The sequence below is a fragment of the Lethenteron reissneri genome, chromosome 25, assembly GCF_015708825.2.
Source record: "Lethenteron reissneri isolate LAM-NWPU_2019-01 chromosome 25, ASM1570882v1, whole genome shotgun sequence".
In the NCBI taxonomy this organism is placed as follows: Eukaryota; Metazoa; Chordata; class Hyperoartia; order Petromyzontiformes; family Petromyzontidae; genus Lethenteron; species Lethenteron reissneri.
Window position 1 is genome coordinate 1,029,972 of NC_083803.1, and position 24,050 is coordinate 1,054,021.

Consider the following 24,050-nt stretch of genomic DNA (forward strand, 5'->3'; position numbering starts at 1 on the left):
AGATTTTTCTTTCTAATTCGCCTTTTGTCCGTCCAAGGACGGGTGCATTGCAGTAAATCTGAAACTTGCAAGTGAAAAGCAGACCGCGACGTGATATTCATTGCATCCATGTGTGTGCAATTTGTAAGGGCGCGGTGACACAGACCTATTTCATTTGAAGGATATAATCCCTTGTTCATTATGACGTCCTTTTTACTTTGATGTCTCAATAGCGTTACGGAGATCGCGTGACGTGAGGGTTCTGCCTTTGTCGTGAGGGTTGTAAGTTGACGCCGAGGGGGGAGGAGGCGCCTCGCCCCTCCCATGTAGTGACATCAGCTGCTAATTATTATGAATGGAGGGGGTGTGTCCATTTGGAGGACGTCACCTTATGATTCTTGAGGGCTGTTCGATGTGAAGTGACGTCACCTGCTCATGATTATAAATGAGGGGGGGTCCATGTGGAGGATGTAACCTGTTCATGATTATTGAGGGGGGCTGGTTGACGTGGAGTGACGTCACTTGTGCACGATTATTTGTGAAGGGGGGGGGGGGGGAGTACTCCATATTGAGTGACGTCACCCTGCTCCTGATTATTGAGGGGAGGGGGGGGTGTCCATTAGGAGGACGTTGCCTGCTCATGAATGTTGGAGGGAGCTGGTCGATGTGGAGTGACGTCACGAGCGTTAAGGACAGACATTCCTGGGTGATTATAATAGGTATGTTTCGCCTCCAGCGATGTATTATCTGTCGCAATAAAACATTGCGGGTATTCGTGGACTCGACTCTTAAAAGTGTACGAAAACAAACGTTCAGACAACTTCCCATTTACATGAAAGGACTCATTATTTGACTACTGATGTGCACTGAAATAAACCCCCCACTTCAGTTTTCAAAACGATTCATCATACTTTAAAAACAAATTAACTTTTTCATTAATAAAAACGAGCAATGGACTCATTCAATTAATTTGTCTAACATAAAAAAATATCAGTTAATCAAATTCTCCTTTACGGCACCTTTTTGTACAAAACATTTTTAACCACCGAAAATAATGTCAATCGTCCTAAATCTATGACGGCCACATGAAAACATTTACTCAAGAATGCCTCTCTGCTTGGAACAGGTATGATTTATTGACATGCGACTGACTCATCAGGGCAATTCTGTCAATTCAGACACAAAACAGTTACACAAAATGAAATCGTTCACACTACTCTCCAGACGCTACACATTTCTTAAATATATCATACACTGGGTATAAAGGCTGCGTATTTTCACATTTCTGCACTGCCGACGATTACTTGTCCACATCATTAAGTGAATGCGATTCGCTGCAGCGAGTCAGAAACTAAGCGAAGTTATGGGGGAGTCGAAATTCCTCCCGGCTCCCAATCAACAGCAGCTACAATGCCGTTATTTACAAGAAACTGGTGACATTAGTTTCTGGTTACATTTGTATAAATCACTCGCTACAAGGCATTGAAATAATTTATTAAAATGCAGCAATGTAATAAATTAGTATTTCATTGTAAAGCATTTTAATAAACAATTAGATAACCGCTTAGAATACAGCAATTTTGTTGGAATGCTTTACAGTTAACCGCTGTTTAAAAGCACCACAAAATGTTAGAAACTTGCGTCGTCACCTTTTCAAGCGTGCGATTTGGATCACTCACAAACCTAAAGTAAAAAAGCACAGCCACTGCATGCAACATTCAGAAACCCTCTGAATAAACAATAAATAAAAATTAACAATGTAGTCAGTCATACAAATACTATTTCAGAAAACATGGGCAGGATGGGGGGGATTCCTGAAAAATATATCTGTACTTGTACAACAGACTTGTAAAAATGCACACAGTTGGTCCTCAATGCGATAGCATAACAAGGCATGTGTTTTGGTGAAGATGGAAATTTTGAGCAGGTCTCCAACGGGACAGGGAGAACAGGCTGGGCTGGCTCTTGCACGCTCGCTCGGGTCGTGCGCACTTCTTGGGGGCCCCTCGCACAGAGACGGCTCTGGCCGGACAGCCATGGTCACATCAGCTGCAGGTAGTGTAGCGCTGCAGAGATGTGTTGTGGCATGAAGACGTAGGCCGTGTACACGGCCATGCCCAGCACCGCCAGCAGGAACGAATCTGAGCGTTAAGTCAAGGCTGCACACGCGAGGACGGCATCCGACAACACACAAAGATCCTCCGTATAGTATTTTACAGGCTGTTGCAGCGAGTACTGTTCGCAGGCACATATTAAGGCCATACAGTGCACGATGGATGGGGTGGTGTGGCCAGCACCATGCCTGGCTGTTGTTCACACCCCGTGGTAGGTACTCGTATAAGACTGAATTGACATAAGGGAGGCCCAGGACGGTTCAGATATTTGCCAATGATGTTGATCGTGGTGAAAACCGTTGCACCACCACTCCACCACAGCAAAGAACTCGTTAAGAGCATACACACGGCCACTGCTGAAAGCAAAGTCTGAAGAGACAGTCACGCGATAAGTGGAACTTATCCTTCAGTCCAACTCATTATCTTTGCTGGCAGGGCAATAAGTGCTCTACAGTGATATTATTCATTTTGGCTTTGACTGTTTTCAAAAATCTAACCCGAGGGGAAGATTAGGATTGGTCAAGTTCATGGAAAAACATGAACGTGAAGTTTCAGTCACCAGTTGACAAGTGGACCATGCCATCAGTTGTGGTAACGTTTTTTTAAAATTATGTTCTGTATGTTTGTTGGCAAAGTTATAAATTTCTTTAGTAGTCAGTCTCAGCCTTATATGGACAGTTTTCGATTTTTTATATACTTGTGTAACTAGCTATCATTCTGTACCTAAATATTTTCAGAAACATGTAGCTTACCTCTTTACCTAATAAAAACAGTGTAATTGCATCCATGTCATATTACGGCCACGATTAGCAACTTCCAAGCACGCGGCTTGAATAAATGACAAGGACTTTGTTTACACAAATAGCCAATGCCCCCAAGGCATCTCGGGAGTCAGGCACTCTATCCACAATACATCATAAACATGCCAAAAGAGTCCTGTAACTCAGCCCCAAGCTCAAAGTTCATGACCACCCACATATTTGTTGATTCACTGAACAAGGGTGGGCATGCTGGACATTGAAATACTGCTGCCGAGGCGTCACCAGCTGCGATGGCCACTGTGTGGCGGCATTCCAATCGCTGGTTATCAGGAACTCGCCCAGCAGAGGGCCCTAATAAGGCAAAGCCGTTGACCGTGAAGGATGCATTCAGCCGCATACGTCTGTTTAGCTAAGACCCGTTCCTGCATCAAATACCATACGCTTGAACATAGTTAAACCAATGATAACATTAACTGCAAGCTTCTTGCAACAACCATCGTCTTTTCGACGTGCAGCTTGTATTAGCTGGGTGGGGGTCGACCCACGCATATTCGGAATTTGAGTGGGTGTTAATTGACCTTATTTCACCACGCTGGTAAGTGCGGCTTAATAAATGCGGGAATCATACACGTGGAAGCAGAGGCATTGCACACTATAATGGAATTGCCTGGACAACAATCTGATAACCGCGACGGCTGTTATGCATGAGGCTCGGGCGCATTCCGGGTGATGTGGTTATAGGGGCGATGTGGTTATAGGGGCGATGCTGCTGCTGCTGCGAGATCGGCCGGGGTTACCGTCACGCCAACTCCGGTCATCATCGCAGCGGCTTCTGCCATCGAACACAGACGATGGGGGGGGGGGGGGTCACCGCATCGCGCGCTTTCAGATGCGCTGCTGCTGCGGCCGTCTGGAACGTTCTTCCTTTCGACACGATGAAGCAACTGGAGGAGCTATGCACTTTTTAAACAAACTACTTGCTGTGTTTAGCTTGTTGTCCTTCCTACGCACCTCCGATGAGCACGGTCGGGTGCCCCCCTGCTGCTGCTGCCATCGCGATACACGTTTCGCTGCGGGTTGCCGACCCTCTCCGGACCAGCCGGGAGGAGGCTCTACCGGGAATGACAAGGCGATTAGAATGTGATGGTTGTAAGAAAACAAAATACGCACGGGCTAGCTTCAGTGAAGAGTTTGCAACCCTTGTCTGGTCGGCGATGCTCAGCACCGCGGGTTGTGGAACTCTTCTTGAAGCGACTCGGCGCGTGTTTGTGTCCTCGCCACCGTGCGGGGCCCGCCTCTGGTGAGCGTCGTCGTCGTCGTGGTTGTTAATCGATAAGCGAGAGAAACCGCGTGGCGCTGGCAGTCTTTCCCATCACCTCGCCCAGCCCCTACCCCAGCCCCAGCCCCGCCGCGACTCGACCGCCTCACGGCGACCCCCGCCTCCACGTAGCGGACCCGCGCGTTCGAGCCGCGGCGCACACGCGGCCCGCACGAACCACGCACACGCGGCGTGACCACCACACGGAGCGCGCCTCCCGTCAGGGCCGCCGTGGCGCGGATACTGAAGGCGGTTCGCTCCCAGGGCTCCAGCATGTAGAGCGCCGTGACGAGCAGGTACTGCTGGTAGACGCGCGACAGCCGCTCCCACGTTCGCAGCGCCATCTCGCCTCCTCCTCCTCCTCGCTCTGCCTCACTGCGAGAAACAGCCCCGCCCCTCACCCGGAGCCCCGCCCCTCACCCGGAGCCCCGCCCCTCACCCGGAGCCCCGCCCCTCACCCGGAGCCCCGCCCCTCACCCGGAGCCCCGCCCCTCACCCGGAGCCCCGCCCCTCACCCCGGAGCCCCGCCTTAATTACTCAGGAGCCCGCCCCCTCCTCCATGCACCCCGCCCCCTCACCCGGAGCCCCGCCTCCCTATCCCAGGAGCCCCGCCTTCCTCACCCCGGAGCCCCGCCCCTCACCCCGGAGCCCCGCCCCTCACCCCGGAGCCCCGCCCCTCACCCGGAGCTCCGCTTCTCACCCCGGAGCCCCGCCCCTCACCCCGGAGCCCCGCCCCTCACCCCGGAGCCCCGCCCCTCACCCCGAAGCCCCCGCCCCTCACCCCGGAGCCCCGCCCCTCACCCCGGAGCCCCGCCCCTCACCCCGAAGCCCCCGCCCCTCACCCCGGAGCCCCGCCCCTCACCCCGGAGCCCCGCCTCCCTATCCCAGGAGCCCCGCCTCCCTTACCCAGGAGCCCCGCCCCCTATTTCAGCCCTCGCGACAACTGCAACCCCGCCCCCCTGCCCACTATCAGCCCCGCCCCGTCGTTGTGGAGGCGGGGCTTGAACCGAGGCGAGGTCACGTGTCATACGACTGGGGTAGCGGGGGAAGGGGGGGAGGGAGAAGGGGGAGGGGTTCCCCCCCATCCTGCTCTCTAAGCCCCCGCCCCGCGATTCAATTCCGTAGAGCGCACGCGTGGCGAGGCGCCACGCGATTGGTCCTTCCGCGCGCGTGTCAGTGCGCGCGCGCAGACAGACCGGGGCTCTGGCGCGCGATTGGTTGCGGCGCGCTTTGGCGTCGAACAAATCGAACCAATGAGGCGGCGGCACAGAGCGCGCCACTCCTATGCGCAGTGGGGATTGTGAGCGGCGAGTCGCGGCGATCGAAGACCCGCGCCTGGCCTGAGCCGAGCCCCGCCGAGTCGCCTCCCCGTGCAGCCGAGCCCGCCCGCGGCTCGACACGCCGAGCCGGGCACGCCGAGACACTGCCCAGCACCACCCAGCAGAGTCCCGCTCCGCTGAATCCCACCGAGTCGTCTCCTCCACAGGACCGGGCCTTGAGGCCCCCACCCTGTGCTGGGAGCCGGCCCCGCTCGGCTGCGCGCCGCCGCCGCCGCCGCCGCCTCCTCGCCCGGGCCCCGCTGGTCGCGCGCGGCCCCCTCTAGGATCGCGGCGCACCATGGACCCGTCGGGCAGCAGCATGTCGGGCAGCATGTCGGGCAGCATGTCGGGCTTCTCTCCCAACCTCGGCTCGCAGCAAGTGCGTGCGCCGCCTGAGGCGCAGGGCCCGTCTCGTGGCCGGTGTCTCCCAATCTCGCGTCTCCTCTGGGGCTCTCGTGTTCTCTCTCGCATGGCTCATCATAACCTCCTGTCCACTACCTCCTGGATCCTCTAGCCCTCTCCGCCCTCCCGTCTCGTGTTTTCTGTCTGTACCCTGTCTGTCTCTCCTGTTTGCGATCTCTTTTCTCATCTTTCCTGTCTCATCGCTCGTCTCCCTCGCCGTACAGGATTCCCACTGTCTACCCCATATTATCTCTTACGTCTTCACGTCTCTTATGTTCACCTCTCGTGAATCTCCCCGTCTTGTTTCCGTTCCCCCTGCTGCTCTCCCTTATGCTTCTCTCCCCCTAATATGCAACTCTGCATATTAACCTCCACTCTACACTTTTCACTATTACAAACAGGCTATCCTGGTCTCTTGAGTTCTCACCTGGTTAACAAAATTAACTTGTTGAACCTTTCCGTCTCTTCATTCGGTCCCATGATTGCTTCTCTTCTGTTCCCAATTTTCGTAGCCCTGTAAATGTGACATGACGCGTATTGAAAAAGTAGAGCTCTGAACGCGCTGATTGTGCGAAATCCATTCAGAAATTAATTTGGTCTTATTGCAGGTAATCATTCTGTTAACACTGAAGTATTGAACATGTGGAGGCTTAAGCCTTTTGCCTCATATTTAGATTGTAATGCCTCCATTTGCCAGTGTTCACGTCGTTTTCGCTGAGGAATAGCCTCTAAGTGACTTCCCGAATGAATAAGAGATTCGTCATTCATTTACAGTCTCATATGAAGACAGACGTGCTACCACCGAGCTTGAAGACTAACACCTTCGTGTTCAATTCCTGGAATGCCAGCTGAAGTTTATTTTTTTATTTACACTCGTGAAAGAAAGGCTGACGTTTCCAGATGGTCTTGCATGCTTGGGTAACAACCCAGCCTTTTCCCGTTTTGTAAGGCCATTGCGCAGACAATATGCTTCCAAAACGCGATGGCATTTGTGTTTACACAGAAGCCGAAATCTATTTGCAGAAAATCTCTTATTTGTACAGCACGAGTAACCGGAGAACGTGCGGTCATGTTGGGCCAAGCGTAGTGTGGTGCTTTCCAATGTTTTTGTTGCAGCCACCCTGAGTATTTTCAGTGCCTAATGTCACAGGCTTTAATATCTGGGTTTTATCAGAAGGACACATTTTTTAAAATAATTCCCTGCAGATGTTACAGGGCAGCTGTGGTGGTTCACCCACGGTTTGTTTCCGGGTCGGCACAGCAAATCGCTGGGTAAAAATAAAATCACTCCTAATTTGTCGTGAGGACCTTGGCTCTGATATGTTCGTGAAAAAAAATCTAAAAGTGCAATTAGCTTCGCACAAGTATCATTGTTAAATTATCCCCCGCTTGTTGGAATATGTAAGCCTCTGCTGTTCTGCACGCAGCAACATTGTTTTTTATATGAAAAAGAATACTGGCCCCCAGAATTGTGATGTGGTTTTTCCACCGCTGCTAGCAGTGAAGAGCAATGCCTAAAAGTCATTACAGAATGAACGCACTGGTTTTTCGGTTATCAATTCGTTATTAAAACAATTACCAACAATGCAGCCAGTTTCCATAATGCCATTTTGTATGTGCTTATATTTTTTTGCTGGTGGTTAACATCATACTACAAACACATCTTTGACCAGGCCAAATGTGTTGTGCATGTTAATGGGTGTGCGCTTTGCGGGCAGGGTGGGATGACGCCTGGGATGCCGCTCTTCAGTCCCATGATGCCCTACGGGACGGGCCTCACCCCACAGCCCGTGCAGGGCTCCTCCATGGGCATGGCGGACGATCAACAGCAGCCCCAGGCTGGGACATCGCAGCAAGACAATGGAGCCTCACAGGTATGAGTGTGTTTTGAGTGCATCTATTCATGGGCACCTGCAATATGCTTGTTAATAAGCTGCCATTGACAATAACAAACACTGCCCTGCCACTAATGGGTACTCTTTTTATTGATCCCAGTGGGGTGATTGGTTATGTCTGTCCCCGACCGACATTTCAACTTGTGACCTCACAGTGTGAAGATATTTTTAAAAGGAGTTTCTGCCAATATATGGCAGACATTGTCATTTCTACTTTTTCTTCACTGGCCTGATTATTCTCTACCAGAATCCGGTGTTAATAGATTTGCTGCCAACACATTAATCTGACTGTGTCTTACAACCAACAAAGAAAATGTCTTTACAAATGTAAATGAACGTTTTTTTTTAATAGAAATACTGTTTCAGCCAATATTTGAATAATAATATCCCAAATGGTAGTAATTCAAGTGGATCTGGTCATTATTCCACCAAAAATGGTAATAAAGGGGTTTCCACCAATTCCCAAATCATGCCTATATAGTTTTATCTCATTATGGTGGAAAAGATGGAGATGTAGGAATTTGTATTGAACTGCCATTTGCAAAGCACATTTAACTATTGTAAACCCATAATTTGCAGACCCAGAATATGTATTTTTGCGTAATTTTGTAACACGATAAGAAACACATCTTTGCTGACAAGTTTTTCGCAGATGTTTGCAAAATCGAATGGGTGCAATTAAATAGTATATTTTTTATTTTGCTAACATATCTGTTTAAAACTCTCTTTTACCTGACAATGTTTACAATTTGGGGTAATGTACAGTGAGGGAAAAAAGTATTTGATCCCCTGCTGATTTTGTACGTTTGCCCACTGACAAAGAAATTATCAGTCTATAATTTTTATGGGAGGTTTATTTGAACAGTGAGAGACAGAATAACAACAACAAAATCCAAAAAAACGCATGTCAAAAATGTTATAAATTGATTTACATTTTAATGAGGGAAATAAGTATTTGACCCCCTCTCAATCAGAAAGATTTCTGGCTCCCAGGTGTCTTTTATACAGGTAACGAGCTGAGATTAGGAGCACACTCTTAAAGGGAGTGCTCCTAATCTCAGCTTGTTACCTGTATAAAATACACCTGTTCACAGAAGCAATCAATCAATCAGATTCCAAACTCTCCACCATGGCCAAGACCAAAGAGCTCTCCAAGAATGTCAGGGACAAGATTGTAGATCTACACAAGGCTGGAATGGGCTACAAGACCATCGCCAAGCAGCTTGGCGATAAGGTGACAACAGTTGGTGCGATTATTCGCAAATGGAAGAAACACAAAAGAACTGTCAATCTCCCTCGGCCTGGGGGCTCCATGCAAGATCTCACCTCGTGGAGTTGCAATGATCATGAGAACGGTGAGGAATCAGCCCAGAACTACACGGGAGGATCTTGTCAATTATCTCAAGGCAGCTAGGACCATAGTCACCAAGAAAACAGTTGGTAACACACTACGCCGTGAAGTACTGAAATCCTGCAGCGCCCGCAAGGTCCCCCTGCTCAAGAAAGCACATATACATGCCCGTCTGAAGTTTGCCAATGAACATTTGAATGATTCAGAGGACAACTGGGTGAAAGTGTTGTGGTCAGATGAGACCAAATTGGAGCTCTTTTGCGTCAACTCAACTTGCCGTTTTTGGAGGAGGAGGAATGCTGTCTATGACCCCAAGAACACCATTCCCACCGTCAAACATGGAGGTGGAAACATTATGCTTTGGGGGTGTTTTTCTGCCAAGGAGACAGGACAACTTCACCGCATCAAAGGGACGATGGATGGGGCCATGTACCGTCAAATCTTGGGTGAGAACCTCCTTCCCTCAGCCAGGGCATTGAAAATGGGTTGTGGATGGGTATTCCAGCATGACAATGACCCAAAACACACGGCCAAGGCAACAAAGGAGTGGCTCAAGAAGAATCAGATTAAGGTCCTGGAGTGGCCTAGCCAGTCTCCAGACCTTAATCCCATAAAAAAATCTGTGGAGGGAGCTGAAGGTTCGAGTTGCCAAATGTCAGCCTCGAAACCTTAATGGCTTGCAGAAGATCTGCAAAGAGGAGTGGGACAAAATCCCTCCTGAGATATGTTCAAACCTGGTGGCCAACTACAAGAAACGTCTGACCTCTGTGATTTCCAACAAGGGTTTTGCCACCAAGTACTAAGTCATGTTTTGCAGAGGGGTCAAATACTTATTTCCCTCATTAAAATGCAAATCAAAACATTTTTGACATGCGTTTTTCTCGATTTTGTTGTTGTTATTCTGTCTCTCACTGTTCAAATAAACCTACCATTAAAATTATAGACTGATAATTTCTTTGTCAGTGGGCAAACGTACAAAATCAGCAGGGGATCAAATACTTTTTTCCTTTACTGTATATATTGGCCACGTGCTTGTTTGTTTACTTGCTTTGACGTTTGCTATTAAATATAAATTCTCATAACTCCATTATAGAGGTGGTGACATAACCTAGTGGTAGCGCTTTCGCCACTTGTTGCAGAGATTCACGGTTCCAATCGAGCAGCTACCCTGATTATTACTGCGCGTGCATTAACCAAATATTATGCGCCGTCTGCTTCGGTGAACGTGAAACATTCTGTGGTGTCATTCGTGAGGGTGCCTCGTGTCGGCGTCATGGTCAAAGTTACAGTAGACTCTCGGTTATCCGCGTGCGGTTTATCCAATTTGCGGATTAACCGAGCACTTGCGTTTTTGACAAATTTATAAATCATGGATTTTCCCTTCAGCCCAAATTAATAATCTGAAAACAGTTATACATTGCTATTCTTGTAAATGTTTATTACAAGTAACGTAATTAAACCAGACATGCATGTGCTCCGGTTGATCCGAAATCCATGTGATCACCTCTACAGCACAGTAATTGCATAGCTTTACAACAGTTAGCGGAGTTTGATTGACGTTGATTGGCATGGCTCTGCTATCCACTAATTGGGCTGAGTCTTATGAGTGGTAGCAGGTAAGTGTTATCACCGAGCATGTGCATCGATCAGTAATTTATACCTATATTTGCGGTTTTTGGCACAGAAATCCACGGAAAATTAATATTTTTGGATTACCACAATTTTGAATTATCCGCGGCTGTCCTCCACATCATTAGCGTGGATAATCCAGTCACCTGTACATAGCAATCGTCACCCCCTCCTGCACAATCTTGGCATGACCCTCCTGAAAAAAAATCTACAATCATCATGTATAGCGGAGTGTTGGCTATGACATGGTATTTAAATTTGACTTATGTTTGATTTGGCAAGCATACATTTCAACACTTGACTGCATTTTCAGATGTTGGTATAAGTACTAGCATGTACAAGATTGACTTTATTGCAGCATCATTATATGAATAAGCAGGGTTTCGGCTGTTCCCTTGTCTGGCACACAGATGCAAGTTTACCAGACACAAGGGAGCAGCACCACCACAGCCCTGCCTGGCTGCGCCCCCCTCTACCAGTCTCCCATGACGCCCATGACTCCCATGACACCTATCACGCCGGCCTCTGAGAGCTCGGGTATCGTTCCACAGCTACAGTACGTAACACAGCACCCCGGCTCAATATCCCGATGAGACAGTAATACTTGCAGTTATGAATGTAAATTGTTATGCTTTAGATGCAAGTGAAATATTGCTGGGATCCAGAACACCCTTCTTCTGCTCCACACCCCCCCCCCCATCTGGTGTCTGCTCAACATCAGGTTTCTGTTCTGTTGGTGGCCAAATGGATTTGGAAGTGATGTACTGGCCTCAAAGGCCATGTTTGGCATTTTGCTGCGACGCTGAATGTCGGGAAAATTGGTGCATTAGCCTAACAATGGGGTTGTTGAGACTGAGCATATGTTCAAAGAAGCTGGCCAAATGTGGGTTGTGTGTGTGCTGGTATTAATAATGGGATGGATACAAATATAGAGCTGCATCCTAGTTCTTTTTTATGATCCACCAGATTTGGATCCAAGGACCTGAATTCATTGGATCCATTAATTTATTGTGCACTGTCAGAGGTAGGGGCGAGGGGGAAGTGAAGCAGGAGGGGGTCTAGGCCTCTGTAAAGGTGGAATCTTTGCATGCATGAATTGTTTGTGACTGTGTAGATGGCATATTTTATGTTACTGTCGTGGATATTCTACATGTGAGTTTTAGATTTAAGCTGTGTGTACTCTTATCATGCACGTGTATGCATTTATGTGTTTTATTTATTTGTACATATTTATTTCTCAGAGTTGCTGAAGACAGTCCCAAAGGCCTGTTATGCAATGTGGCCAACAAGGGAGATCACCCTTGAGTTACGGTCTAGGAGCTAAGACTTTTCTTGAATTGAGCACGTTTTAGGAAAAGAGACTGAGAGGGAGTTCCAAAGTTGAGGACAAACAGATGGAGGAAGCGAAAAATGTTGCGTCTCTCAATTTTTGGTGGTTGACCGCAGTGTGGATGGAAAGAAACGGTAGATCCTAATCTTCTGGGCTGTGGTTGGCCAGTAGACGGTAGTACAGAAAACTACAGACCTTTGTGTATGTGATTGATTCTGAGCGTTCCTTCATTTGTGAGCTTTTTTCCGGGCACTCCTGCTTTTCTCCCACGTACACAATGCTCGTTAAGTAATTGGCCAAATGTTGTGGGATGCTCCTCAAAGAGTTGAATGTAAAACCACAAGCAATTTCCATCGTTTCATGAAATTGATTGCAATTATTCCATTTTTTTATTTAATTATGTCCGTAACATTTAAGAGTATTTGTGAATGGTAGTAAATATGCTCACCTATATCTTGTTTTTGTTTCATTACCAGGAACATAGTATCCACAGTCAACTTGTGTTGTAAGCTGGACTTGAAGAAAATTGCACTTCACGCGAGAAACGCCGAGTACAATCCCAAGGTACAAATATCAGATAAGGTTATTTGAGTTCATCGTTATTACAGCTTGGAACTAGGTTATACGTGGCACATGGATCACGTGGAGCCCTGGCAGCTTGGTCCCGTTGGCACTAACCTACCGGCCTGCGGTGTCTTCCCCAGCGCTTTGCCGCGGTGATCATGAGGATCCGTGAACCCAGGACCACGGCGCTCATCTTTAGCTCCGGCAAGATGGTGTGCACAGGTGCCAAAAGGTATACTTCTGCCTCGCCACGTGTCATGTGTGTGTGTCTATGATTAAATTATCCATAAAACTTGATTACCCGCGATATTGTCAGTCTTTTGAAAACAATGTATCTGCATACCATTTGAACGTTCGTGTTTTAAGGATTATCTCGAACGTTGTTTATCAAACTCCAGTCTTTGACACCCCGCAATAGTTGTCCATGATTACCAACCATCAGGTGCATAGTGTGCAGTTGGTTAATTTTCAAATGAATACAAACGAGTGGTAAACATTAAAAGGTGAACTGTGAAGAGTTGTGAGGACCAGCGTTTGAGGGACACCCATCTATAGCACTGATGTGCTGCTAGGAGTTCACTCGCCGCGAATTCTAATGCGTGTTCCGCTATCTGTGGTTGTGGTTTTACAAACGCAGTGAAGACCAGTCCCGTCTGGCAGCACGCAAGTACGCACGCGTTGTACAGAAGTTGGGCTTCCCCGCCAAGTTCCTTGACTTCAAGATCCAGAATATGGTGGGCAGCTGCGATGTCAAGTTTCCTATCCGCTTGGAAGGGCTGGTGCTTACACACCAGCAGTTCAGCAGGTGAGCAGTCACTGGTATCCGTAGCCCTTTGCAGAGCTCAGCTTTTCCATGCTTATTGGTGAACAGTCAGCTGACTCACCATCGTGGAGGACTCTTTATAAACGGTTCGTTTATTGGCAGGAAGCTGGATGGCCAATTTAGCTTAGCTTCTGTCGATTTTTCTGGAATGTAACCCTAACCTGCTTATCAACAATTAGATAGAGTTTTGCATGGGGTCACGAGAGAACCTGGTAAGAGAATTTGTGAATAATTGGAATTGCCCTTGGAGATTATGAACTGTCCTTGGTTCATGTAATTTATACCGCTTGTCCCGGGGATCTCCTCCCCTGTGCCACAAGTGTGTGTTTACACATGTACATTTTTTGTTGTTGATTCACTGCTGAATGAGGGTCTCCTGAAGCCTGTGCAGGTCATGGGGCTTACTTGACACAATCTCACCACGTGGGTCAGTGAAGGCGGGGGGGCATAGATGTGGAAGCTGAAGAGTACAGTACAACAAAATATGTTGCTGCGCTGCCCTCTGATGCCCACCAAGAAGCCCCGCAAAGCTCGATGACATCCTGTTTGTTGCACGATGACTCCCCAAGCACTATCTTGGCTCAAACCTGCTTAGCTTCTAAAATCTAACAAGATTTGACACATTTATGGGTGATTAGGCCATAGGTAGATATGTTTTGTATATGTATTAAAAAATAATAATAATGCCCATGTTAAAGTTCAAATATGTCCCCTTTCCACTGGTGTGTCATAGCTACGAACCGGAGCTCTTTCCTGGACTCATCTACCGCATGGTGAAGCCTAGGATTGTGCTGCTCATATTTGTGTCTGGAAAGGTGGTGCTCACAGGTAATGCCAGGGATGGTTTGGGAAGTGGTAGCCTGATGCTAATTATGTTTGAGAAAAGTGTGCATTATGTCTGCCTTGCAAACACTACATTTTTATCGTTGAATAAGTGCAGTGAACTTTAAAATTAATAAATGTTTATCCTCTCAAGGTTTATTTGAATGTTAAGTAGTTTGCATGTGTTATCCAAACTGTTGGCAATATCGCTTTCAATAATGTAAAATGTGGTATCAAACTGTTAGTCAATACCATACAGAAGGACCATCACCGCTCAGAACATTAAACTACAATGCATTTTTCTGTTATAAGATAGTGTTAATGATGAATACATTTAATAATATTGTATTTATTTTACACCACTGACAATACACTTGTACCAAAGCACTTAATTCTAAATAGTTATAAAGCTCTGTCACAATCGAGTAATTTAACTGGTAAAGTTAATCAACTTTGTCAAATTCCTTGAACGTTATCATACGTTTCACATCTTTTGGTGGCGCTCTAAAAATTATTGGTGGAAATCAAGTTGGGTTCACAACGTCCAGTGGGACAATGTATGCACTCAATGTATTTAATGTCCACCAGCGTGGACTGGTACTAGACTTGGTGCCCTATATATCCTAAACATGACTGCCACACGTGGAAATATAGGTCACCCATCATTTATATTGTTCTTTCTGTATCTGTGCCCTCTTTGTCTCCCTGGTCCTGCTATTTCCACCTCTTTCCCTTCACCATGTTCTCTGCTCTACACATCATGTGTTGTATTCTCTGTTATCCTCTCTCTTATGCAATATTCTAACACTGCAATATCTTACTGTTCATGTCAGAATTTGTCTTGTTGCCACTTCTAAAGTATTGAGATACGGTCATATCTAGAAGTGTTATGAGTTTAAAGTTTATATTATTATTTACGTATTTTGCTTGCAATGTTTTATGCATGCAGGTGCCAAGGTACGCGGGGAGATCTACGAAGCCTTTGAAAACATCTACCCTATTCTGAAGGGCTTTCGAAAAACAACGTAACATAAATCAACTGGGATGGAAACAATAAAACCCAGAATTCCTCACCAGTGATCTGTCAAGCACAAGTCATGGAGGCTTAAGTATTGCCTACAGATCGGATCTGGATGTACATTTGTCTATAACACACTTTTGTACTTTAATATGAAGACAATGTTAGCGATCATTTTACAAACGCTACCTACGTCGGGTTTAGCTTTCCGACACTGGTAGCATTTGGATGTTTATTTGCCACTTGTTTCTTTTTAGACTTTTTTTTTACTTGTTTTCAAATTTAATTTTACATTTCTGCCTACGTTCCAAAGAAACAAGTGTGACTGAATGTTGTGGCATGATGTGGAATCTACTTTGTTCCTCACTCCTCGGACAGTGTAATAGGCCTGCAATTACTAATAAACTCATTGTAACACATTCTCTTGCAATATATTACTGTAAATAATGCGAAGGCATACCAGAACATTGCCTATACCTATTACGCACAGGTAGATTTGAAGCCTGCCTGATTGCTGTACTGGCTGTGGTGTCTATAAGGGGCAGTATTACCAGCAGGTTATTGACAAGCTATCTGGACAGAGATTTAAGTGTTCTCACGTGGGACTCGAGACACACTGACTTTTTCACAAGGTGAGACATAAAGTCGCTTCTGAAAGCAACCTGTAATGAGTACATTGCAGCATACTTGCAACAGAAGAACATGCAGAGCTAAGGGATCGACAGTTCTACAGAGAGTAATTGAAATGCTTAACGGAGTTGAACACAACTCTCAAGCATGCAAAAAAATCGAAGCATATCAAATGTAAAAACATATCACCATCATAAAACAATTGCTCTTGGACATACCATATAAAGTATCCAGTTTGTCACATCCAATTTAGAGGGAATAAATGTTGACTGCAAGTAGGGACGTGGGTTGTTTCCAGAATGCGCTGCGTACTTGAGTGAACATTCTTCAAATCTCGTGCTAACTTTTGGTACATGGAAGTGGGACTTTTGTATTGAGATTTACATCAGGTGAAGTCCAGTAGAGTAATACCCCGGTTTACGTTGGGGATGCGTTTCTGAAAGGTGCGACGACAAATATCGAAACCACGTTAATGGAAGCGATTTACAGGGTGAGCTGTGGAAGCGGAAGGCTGAGAGGCGACGGGTGCTGTCAGAGACGTAAGTGTGGGCTGAGACGGCGCAAATCGGGCCGTGCTATTAATAAAGTGACCGTATTTGGGAAACGACTTAGAAGGGGGAGACGTACATCGGAGTATTTTCTGTATAAGCACACAAGGTAAACGTACAAGTAGATCTTGATTGATTTGAAAACATGTCAACCAATTTATTTTTCTGTCGGAACAAGGAAAGGTAACGTGGTTTGGAATTGAATCGCATTCAAGAACAGCAGTCGTTATTTAGAATCGTACACATGGTGTCTAAGCCATTCAGAGCGGTGCTGTGAGCGGACCTTGTCAATCACTACACCATAATCATTGGCAATGAAGGTGCTTACAACAATGTGTTTGCGAGTGGAGAATGGGAAATATGTGAATAATAAACATAACTTGATTGTTCTGTGATATTTTGTTTGTGTACTGAAGTACAAATGAGAGTAGAGTCAGATTCCCAGATGTTTGTAGGATTTAACATTTTTGAGGCTAGAGACAGACACGGTGTGCTTATGGAAATTGTGCCATGATCGGAGATCAGGGGACTTGCGGCGAAGAAAATACATGTATTTCTACTTGCTTTCAGGATACATTTTAAATGAGATCCTGTTGAACAGGATTGGAGTGAAATTCAAATGTATTTTGAACTTCAACTACCCAGAGGTAGGTTTATGTATGATCACATCTGTTGCATACAAGTGCATTTCTGAGCATATAAATCTTGTGTCGACATTATTTATGTAAATGTAAAACAAAAGTAGAGGTAATTGTACTGCACCAAGAGGAACCCGCTTGGGGGTCGAAGAGAAAATCTTTTAGAATTGTAAGCGCTTTCTTGTCTTTATGCAGTTGGAAACCAAACCAAGGGCCTTTTTCTGTTTTCGGAGTTTATTTTGAGGGTTGATTTTTGAGTCACCAGTGTCAAATGTTTTTGATGTAAGGAACCGAACATTTTTCTTATCTGGAAAGGTAACTGAACTTGAGGTGGCTGTTTTTTTACAGGTGGCCATGATATAAAGCCTCAACGGCTTGAGTTGTATGAACCCTGACCCTAAATGTAAACATTGCTTTTGTACTATTTCTTTTTCAAATATTTCTGACAAATTCACAGACTCTAGATTGTCTGTTTCACCTTTATGTATTGCGCGATCAGAAGTACATTCTAACAGTTTGGGTACTAATTGACTTTAAAAACGTTTTACTGGGATTGGAATGTAACTGCCAATCGCAAGTGTCGGTGGTATAGCATCAAATCCAGCCGAATGGTAATGATTCAAAGAGGCTAGGGCATGAGCTATCCTAAAAGGGGGTTGTAACGTAAGGTGACAAATAGCTGCGGTTTCTGAAGGTGGGTTGCCTCCACGGCTCGAGCCCGTGGAGAGCCGTGACGAGGCCGCGCAATGAGTATTGAGGACCTGTATAAGATGCTCTCTCACACGCGGCATAGTCATTTGCAGAGGCTGAAGGAGACAATGCAATGATGATGGAGTTGTGAATAAATCTCTGGTGGCAAACCAAAATGTTTTCGGATCCTTGTTTTGAATTGTTCACTGCTTTAATAATAATTATAAAGTAACTTGATCACAATTGTGCAAAGGTCCCTGAGTCTTAAGTTGTATGATGATTTAGTTTTCCTATAGTATGCTGCAGGAATTTAAATGTTTATTTTTTCGGATTGAAGAGTAGAAAGCTCCAGATATGACACTTGAAAGTAGTAAATACCGTACTGTAATTTGCTCCGTTAAAATAACTTAGAGGTTTGCAGTAACAGAGTACGCCACACTGGGGCGTGCGCGTGCAAGATAACTCCTGTGCAGTAGTAATATGTAAGTGCAGCATGTGCGTTTACCAAGGACTTTTATGACAAGGTGGGAGTATTGGAATCAATTTTAAATCGATGAATCCATGCATCTTTCAGTTTAACACGTCGGCTTTCGCGACGAATATCCATAATACAGGTTTTTTTGGTTGAGATCACGTAAACATATAAATGTGTCGTTATACCCACCACCACCCGACAGCCAATTAGTAAGGTTTGTCACGTAAACAAAACATGACAATTCGTTACTAGAGGCCATCCATTTAGTAAGTACGTGTGGAGGGGGAGTTAAGCCAAATGCGTACGCTTGTGTATGGGGGTCTACTGACAATGTGCGTACGCATAGAAAGTGGGGTGAAGCATTGGCCTTCAAATTAGATAGTCCGGCGGTGCACTATCTGTTGCTTAAACACGTTGATATTATTAATCCTTGGTCGTTTCTGCGTGGATTGAATATCGGAAGTTCTATGGGATTCGGGAGGGGGGTGCGTCAAGCGTATGTACGCAGGTGGGGGGGGGGGGGGGCGTGTAAAAAGTACGTGTGCGTACAGGGAGGGGGGGAAGGGTCAAGTTTTGACAGATTTTTGCGTACGTACTAAATTGATAGCCCCCTAGTCACCTAGTGTAATGGCAGCCAACCTGCGGTGTGCGTGGACTCGTGACCACGGGAGATAATGACGGGAGTCAGCCGACACTGCGAATGGACTAGTGGCCACTGGAGGTAATGACGGGTGTCAGCTTTCAGTACGAAGGGACTAGTGGCTACGGGAATGATCGAGAATAGGATCGTGGCCAGGTGACAGAATAGGACGGTAGAGTCTGCTGGTGGAGCGAGCGGTCTAGAGCCAGCGAGAAGGTTCGGGAATGGGGGCGTGGCCTCGGACCGTATTAAAGGAAGATGCGTGGGAGACTCGGGGCTGTTGCAGTGGGGACTCCGCCCGATCGAGTGAACGTGCCTACAATAAAGAAACCATTTCAAGACAAGTGTGTCAAGTCATTACACTCGTACAGCACACCGATGTGTTGGAGAGCCAAGCCACAACATTTACAATCTGAGTACGACGTTTCGCCAGTAATTACAACTAGCTTCATCAAGCGACATCCAGATTTGGCTGTACCAGTAACGAATTGACATGTTCTATTTACGTGACAAACTAGAGGCCGACCGAAATTCGGTTTCGGCGCTGAAAGTTTGCAAATTGCCTCTTTCGGCATACTTTCGGTTTCGGCCGAAAGCAAATTTTTTACTTTCGATCTGGTTTCGGTTTCGGCCGAAACTGATATTGACTTTCGGTCATCATTCGTCAACCGAAGATCTATTTTTAGAATATAACGATATCACTTTGCCTATCGCCCGGTCAGTCGGCGCTAGGCAATCCTATGCGATAGGCTGCAAACACACACGTCAGCAACTGCAACCATGGTCTGCTAATGTATATGTAGGGGTGATACGCGCTGGCAGTAGGGATCGTGGGGCAGCGCGTGGTGATTGGCTGTATAGTGGTGACGCGCGCTGACAGTGATGGATCGTGTGGCAGCGCGTGCTGATTGGTTGTGTGCGCTGACACGAGCTGGGAAAAGGGATCGTGTAGCAGCGCGTGGTGATTGGTCAACTAGGGTGGTGCTCACATCGACGTCCGCATAGGCTTCGTCTCCCCGGGAGCGGAGGACTCTAAAAGGCGATGCGCGCGGGCGCTCGGGGAGTTGGTGACCAGTGAAGACGGAAGACGGAGGAGGAAGAGATAGGGCCCTGAGACCCCTAGTCCCGCTGTCCTTGTAAGGGCCGGGACCCTGTGTGGCTCAGAGGCGGGACCTTGGGACCCGGGGCCGGACGTCCGTGTGAGGGCCGGGCCACGGGACCCAGTGGTCGCGACCCATACCCAAGCTGGGGTGGGTCTGTAGGTTCCCCTGGAAGCTACGGGGCTGGAGAGCCCGTGTGTGTGTAGCCGGGTGGAACGTGTAGCGTGAGCTGTAGTGACCACACGTGTCGGGTGGAACGTGTAGCGTGAGCTGTAGTGACCACACGTGTCGGGTGGAACGTGTAGCGTGAGCTGTAGTTGTCCACACGTGTTATTGTGCACAATGAAAGAGTTAATAAAGTGTGCTACCCGTCAAGTGGTCTCCCGCCGTAATTTACAATATTACAACTGGCGTCAGAAGTGAAACAGTCTTCCAGCCATGGATACCAGGAAGACTCATCGGACTCACGAGCGTGACCGGGAGGAAAACCACGACGACTCGGGCCAGCAGGCATCGGGGGGAGAAGAGGAAGAGATGCCGGCGCCACAGGACCCCTCATGGGCGCCCAACGAGCCGCTGGGGGCTGATGCCGGACTCCGCGACGCGCACTCCCGCCTGGCAGAGCTGCTATTCGCCGCGGCGTCCATCCTAGCGGAGATCACCACGGCTGGAGAAGCGAGAACGCCGATGGACATTGAAAGGGGTCGCGTTGCAGATTCCCGCCAAAATGACTTTGAAATTCCCGCCATTTCTGGCGAGCGACCATCTGTTGGCGGGAATCGCGAGCAACACGTGGCGGGGGTCCTCCAATCTCTGCCGCTCACGTCATCAGCGGGCGCTACGGGCCGCCATCAGCCACCCGCCACAGGGGCCGCCATTTTGCATGTCGACGGTGCGGCGCGGGAGAGTCACGAAGCGGAGGACGACATTATTTTCCAGCAGCGTCTTCCCGCGTTGACAGCCTTCAAAGCGGAAGGGGGTGACTGGGGCGCATTCCAGCGAAGATTTCTCGCCCATCAAGAGATGTCGGCCTGGTCCGACGCTACGGTGCTGCGGGCACTGCCTGCCATGTTGGACGACGACGCACTCGCGGCCTTCAGGTCCGCACCGAGATCGGCTCGCTCCACGCTCAAGGCTGCGCTGGGCCTCATGGCCAAGGTGTACGGGCCACCTTCAGCCTGCCGCCACCAATTTTACGAACGACGGAAGGCGGACACGGAGACCGCGCTCGCCTACCGCACGCCGCGTTCCCTCGTATGGACGAGGAGGGGCAGGACGCTATGGTTTTGGAACAACTGCTGAAGTTGGCGCACGACCTGGGGGTCCCCATCAACACAGCCGATGAAGTCGACATATGTTCGTTGCGTGTTGCGACGAGCATCCAGGCGCACGAGGTCCTGAAGCGGAAACAAGTGGTCGTCTGTGCTTCTGCCGCGGTCTCAGCTCCGGCCCTGGTGGACGCCGAGCCCCAAGTCATTCACCCACGGGAGGAGGCGTTCGCTGCAGCACGACCAGGGGATTGGAGGTCGGGGGGTCGTTCGCCTCTGCGATCGACCCGCAAGCTGGAGCAACCGAGACCTCCGACGTCCCTCGTCACGTGCTACAACTGCGGCCTTCGGGGCCACGTGGCGTCCGGGTGCCACGCTCCACGTCAGCACGCCACGGCACCTCGGCTGGACGACGACCAAGGCCCCAAGTCATCCCAACTACCCCCGGCAAGTCACGGCACATCACATGCTCGGCATACATACGCGACACACATGGCCCGCCACTTGCGGTGGAGGAGGTGCGATTGGGGGCCGGGGATTCGGTTCGGAAAGGGGGGTTCATACGGGGCCCGGGGGAAATTAAATGGTCTGAGTTGGGCCACAGAATAGTGGCTGCATCGGCCGGCTCGTCTGTCGTTACGGGATTCATTGACGGTATCGAGGTCAGGGTGTTGGTGGACACGGGTGCGTCGGCGACTATTATTTCCGATCTCATTTATAACATTCTCCCCGTCCAATGTCGACCTCTGCTCCCGGTGGACGTGCCATGTTACGCCGCAAATGGGGGCTCGTTGGGCATTGTCGGTCAGATTCGGGCGAGCATTTGCATAAGGGATATTAAATTGGCGGGACCTGTTTTGGTCTCCTCTTCCCTAGCGGTTCCTTGTCTGTTGGGTACAGACTTTTTGGCCAAGATGCCCATCAAAATTCTGGTTGATCAAGGTTGTATTGAGCTGCCATCGGGTCGCCGTATTTCCTTTTTGTTTAACCCTGCTGAAATACGGACGGCTTGTGCAACGAACGCTAGCGACCCATACGGTGCACGTGCCCCCGGGTTCACAGATGTTGGTACCCCTCCGGTTGCGGAAGCCGTTGGGTGGGGAGACTGTGGGACAGGGCGTGCTTTTGGGTCCGTCGAATAGAGCTGTCGGGGGTCTGGATTTGGCGGTGGCTCAAACCTTGGTTCGGGCCGACGGCGACCCGTTCGTTATGGTTTTAAACGCTGGGTCGCGGCCGGCCGTTATTCCGCAGGGCACCGTGCTTGCTCACGCGGCACGGGTCCCTGCGGAAGAGCGGCTTATTGCGCAGGTTGATCCCGTCCCGGCGCAGAAAATTCTATCGGGTGAGGACCTTGAATGGGTCGATTCACTGTGTGCGGACTCCAGATTTTTAACCAGGGTGCAATTGGGTGCGCTGCACGCTCTGCTGATCGAATTCTCCGATGTGTTCAGCAAGCACAAATATGATATTGGGTGCACGGACCTGTCACACAACCACATTGAGACAGGTGACGCGGCACCAGTCCGGCAGAATCCCTTCCGGCTGAGTCCTGCCGAGAAGGAACACGTTCAATTGGCCGTCAATGACATGCTGACGGCCGACATCATTTCGCCCTCATCCAGTCTGTGGGGAGCACCTATCATGCTGGTTAAGAAGCAAGATGGGTCCTTGCGTTTTTGTGTAGATTTACATCGCCTTAATAAAATCTCTGTGGCTAACGCATATCCACTCCCTAGGATGGATGAGTCCCTGGACGCATTATCCGGGGCGCGGTATTTTTCTACGCTTGACTTACTGTCGGGATTCTGGCAGTTGCCACTCGACGATGAGTCTAAACCTAAGACCGCATTCCGGACCCCAGGGGGCCTGTTCCAGTTTAACTGCTTGCCCATGGGGCTCCATTCCGCTCCCGCGACGTTTCAGAACCTCATGGAATTGGTTTTGTCGGGTCTGCAATGGGATACTTGCTTAATTTACCTCGACAATGTAATTGTTTTCAGTAGAACTTTCGAAGAACACCTCCAGCGATTAAGGGGGGTGTTCTTGCGGATGCGATCGGCTAAGTTGAAGTTTAAGCCGGCTAAATGCCACCTTCTTCAGAAATCCGTAAGGTACTTGGGCCACATTGTCGATTCTTCGGGGATCTCCACCGATCCCGCGAAGACAAACTGTGTCAGTTCATGGCCAACGCCCACGTCGGTCTCTGAGGTCCGCAGTTTCATTGGATTTGCTTCCTACTACCGCCGATTCGTTGAGCATTTCGCCACCATTGCCAAACCCTTGCACGCTCTGATGGCAAAAGGGGTCAGGTTTCGATGGGGGCCAGAGGAGGAGGCGGCGTTTGGCTCCCTCTGGGACGCCTTGGTGGGTGCCCCGCCCTTATGTTACCCTGACTTTACGAGACTCTTCTTGCTGGATACTGATGCTAGTAACACAGGCATTGGGGGGGTGCTCTCACAGGTCGTTGGGGGTGTTGAACGGGTGGTCGCCTATGGTAGCAGGGTTTTATCGCCAGCGGAACAGCGCTACTGCGTGACCCGTCGCGAGTTGCTGGCTATTGTTTTTTTTGTACAGCAATTTAGACCTTATCTCTATGGCCGTCATTTTACGGTCCGGACGGACCACGCGGCGCTTCAGTACGCATTAAGGGTCGCCCAACCCTCGGGACAATAATCACGGTGGTTGGAGATCCTCCAGGACTATCAATTTACGACCACTTACCGTAAGGGGTTGCAC

General features: G+C 48.4%; 2 protein-coding genes across 2 annotated transcripts; one reads left to right on the top strand and one right to left on the bottom strand.

Moving 5' to 3' along the window:
* Window positions 1-1,093: 1,093 nt before the first annotated feature.
* Window positions 1,094-4,560, bottom strand: SPTSSA (serine palmitoyltransferase small subunit A). Its single transcript, XM_061558818.1, has 2 exons — window positions 4,417-4,560; window positions 1,094-2,120 (listed from the first exon to the last, which is right to left on the bottom strand). Exons 1-2 carry the CDS (start codon window positions 4,514-4,516, stop codon window positions 2,020-2,022), a joined length of 201 nt encoding a protein of 66 aa, XP_061414802.1. The 5' UTR covers window positions 4,517-4,560; the 3' UTR covers window positions 1,094-2,019.
* An 897-nt stretch (window positions 4,561-5,457) lies between these two features.
* On the top strand, window positions 5,458-16,753 carry LOC133346971 (TATA-box-binding protein-like). The gene is made up of 8 exons (XM_061558819.1): window positions 5,458-5,870; window positions 7,612-7,767; window positions 11,179-11,324; window positions 12,575-12,662; window positions 12,803-12,894; window positions 13,300-13,467; window positions 14,219-14,313; window positions 15,257-16,753. Exons 1-8 carry the CDS (start codon window positions 5,790-5,792, stop codon window positions 15,334-15,336), a joined length of 906 nt encoding a protein of 301 aa, XP_061414803.1. The 5' UTR covers window positions 5,458-5,789; the 3' UTR covers window positions 15,337-16,753.
* Window positions 16,754-24,050: the final 7,297 nt, after the last annotated feature.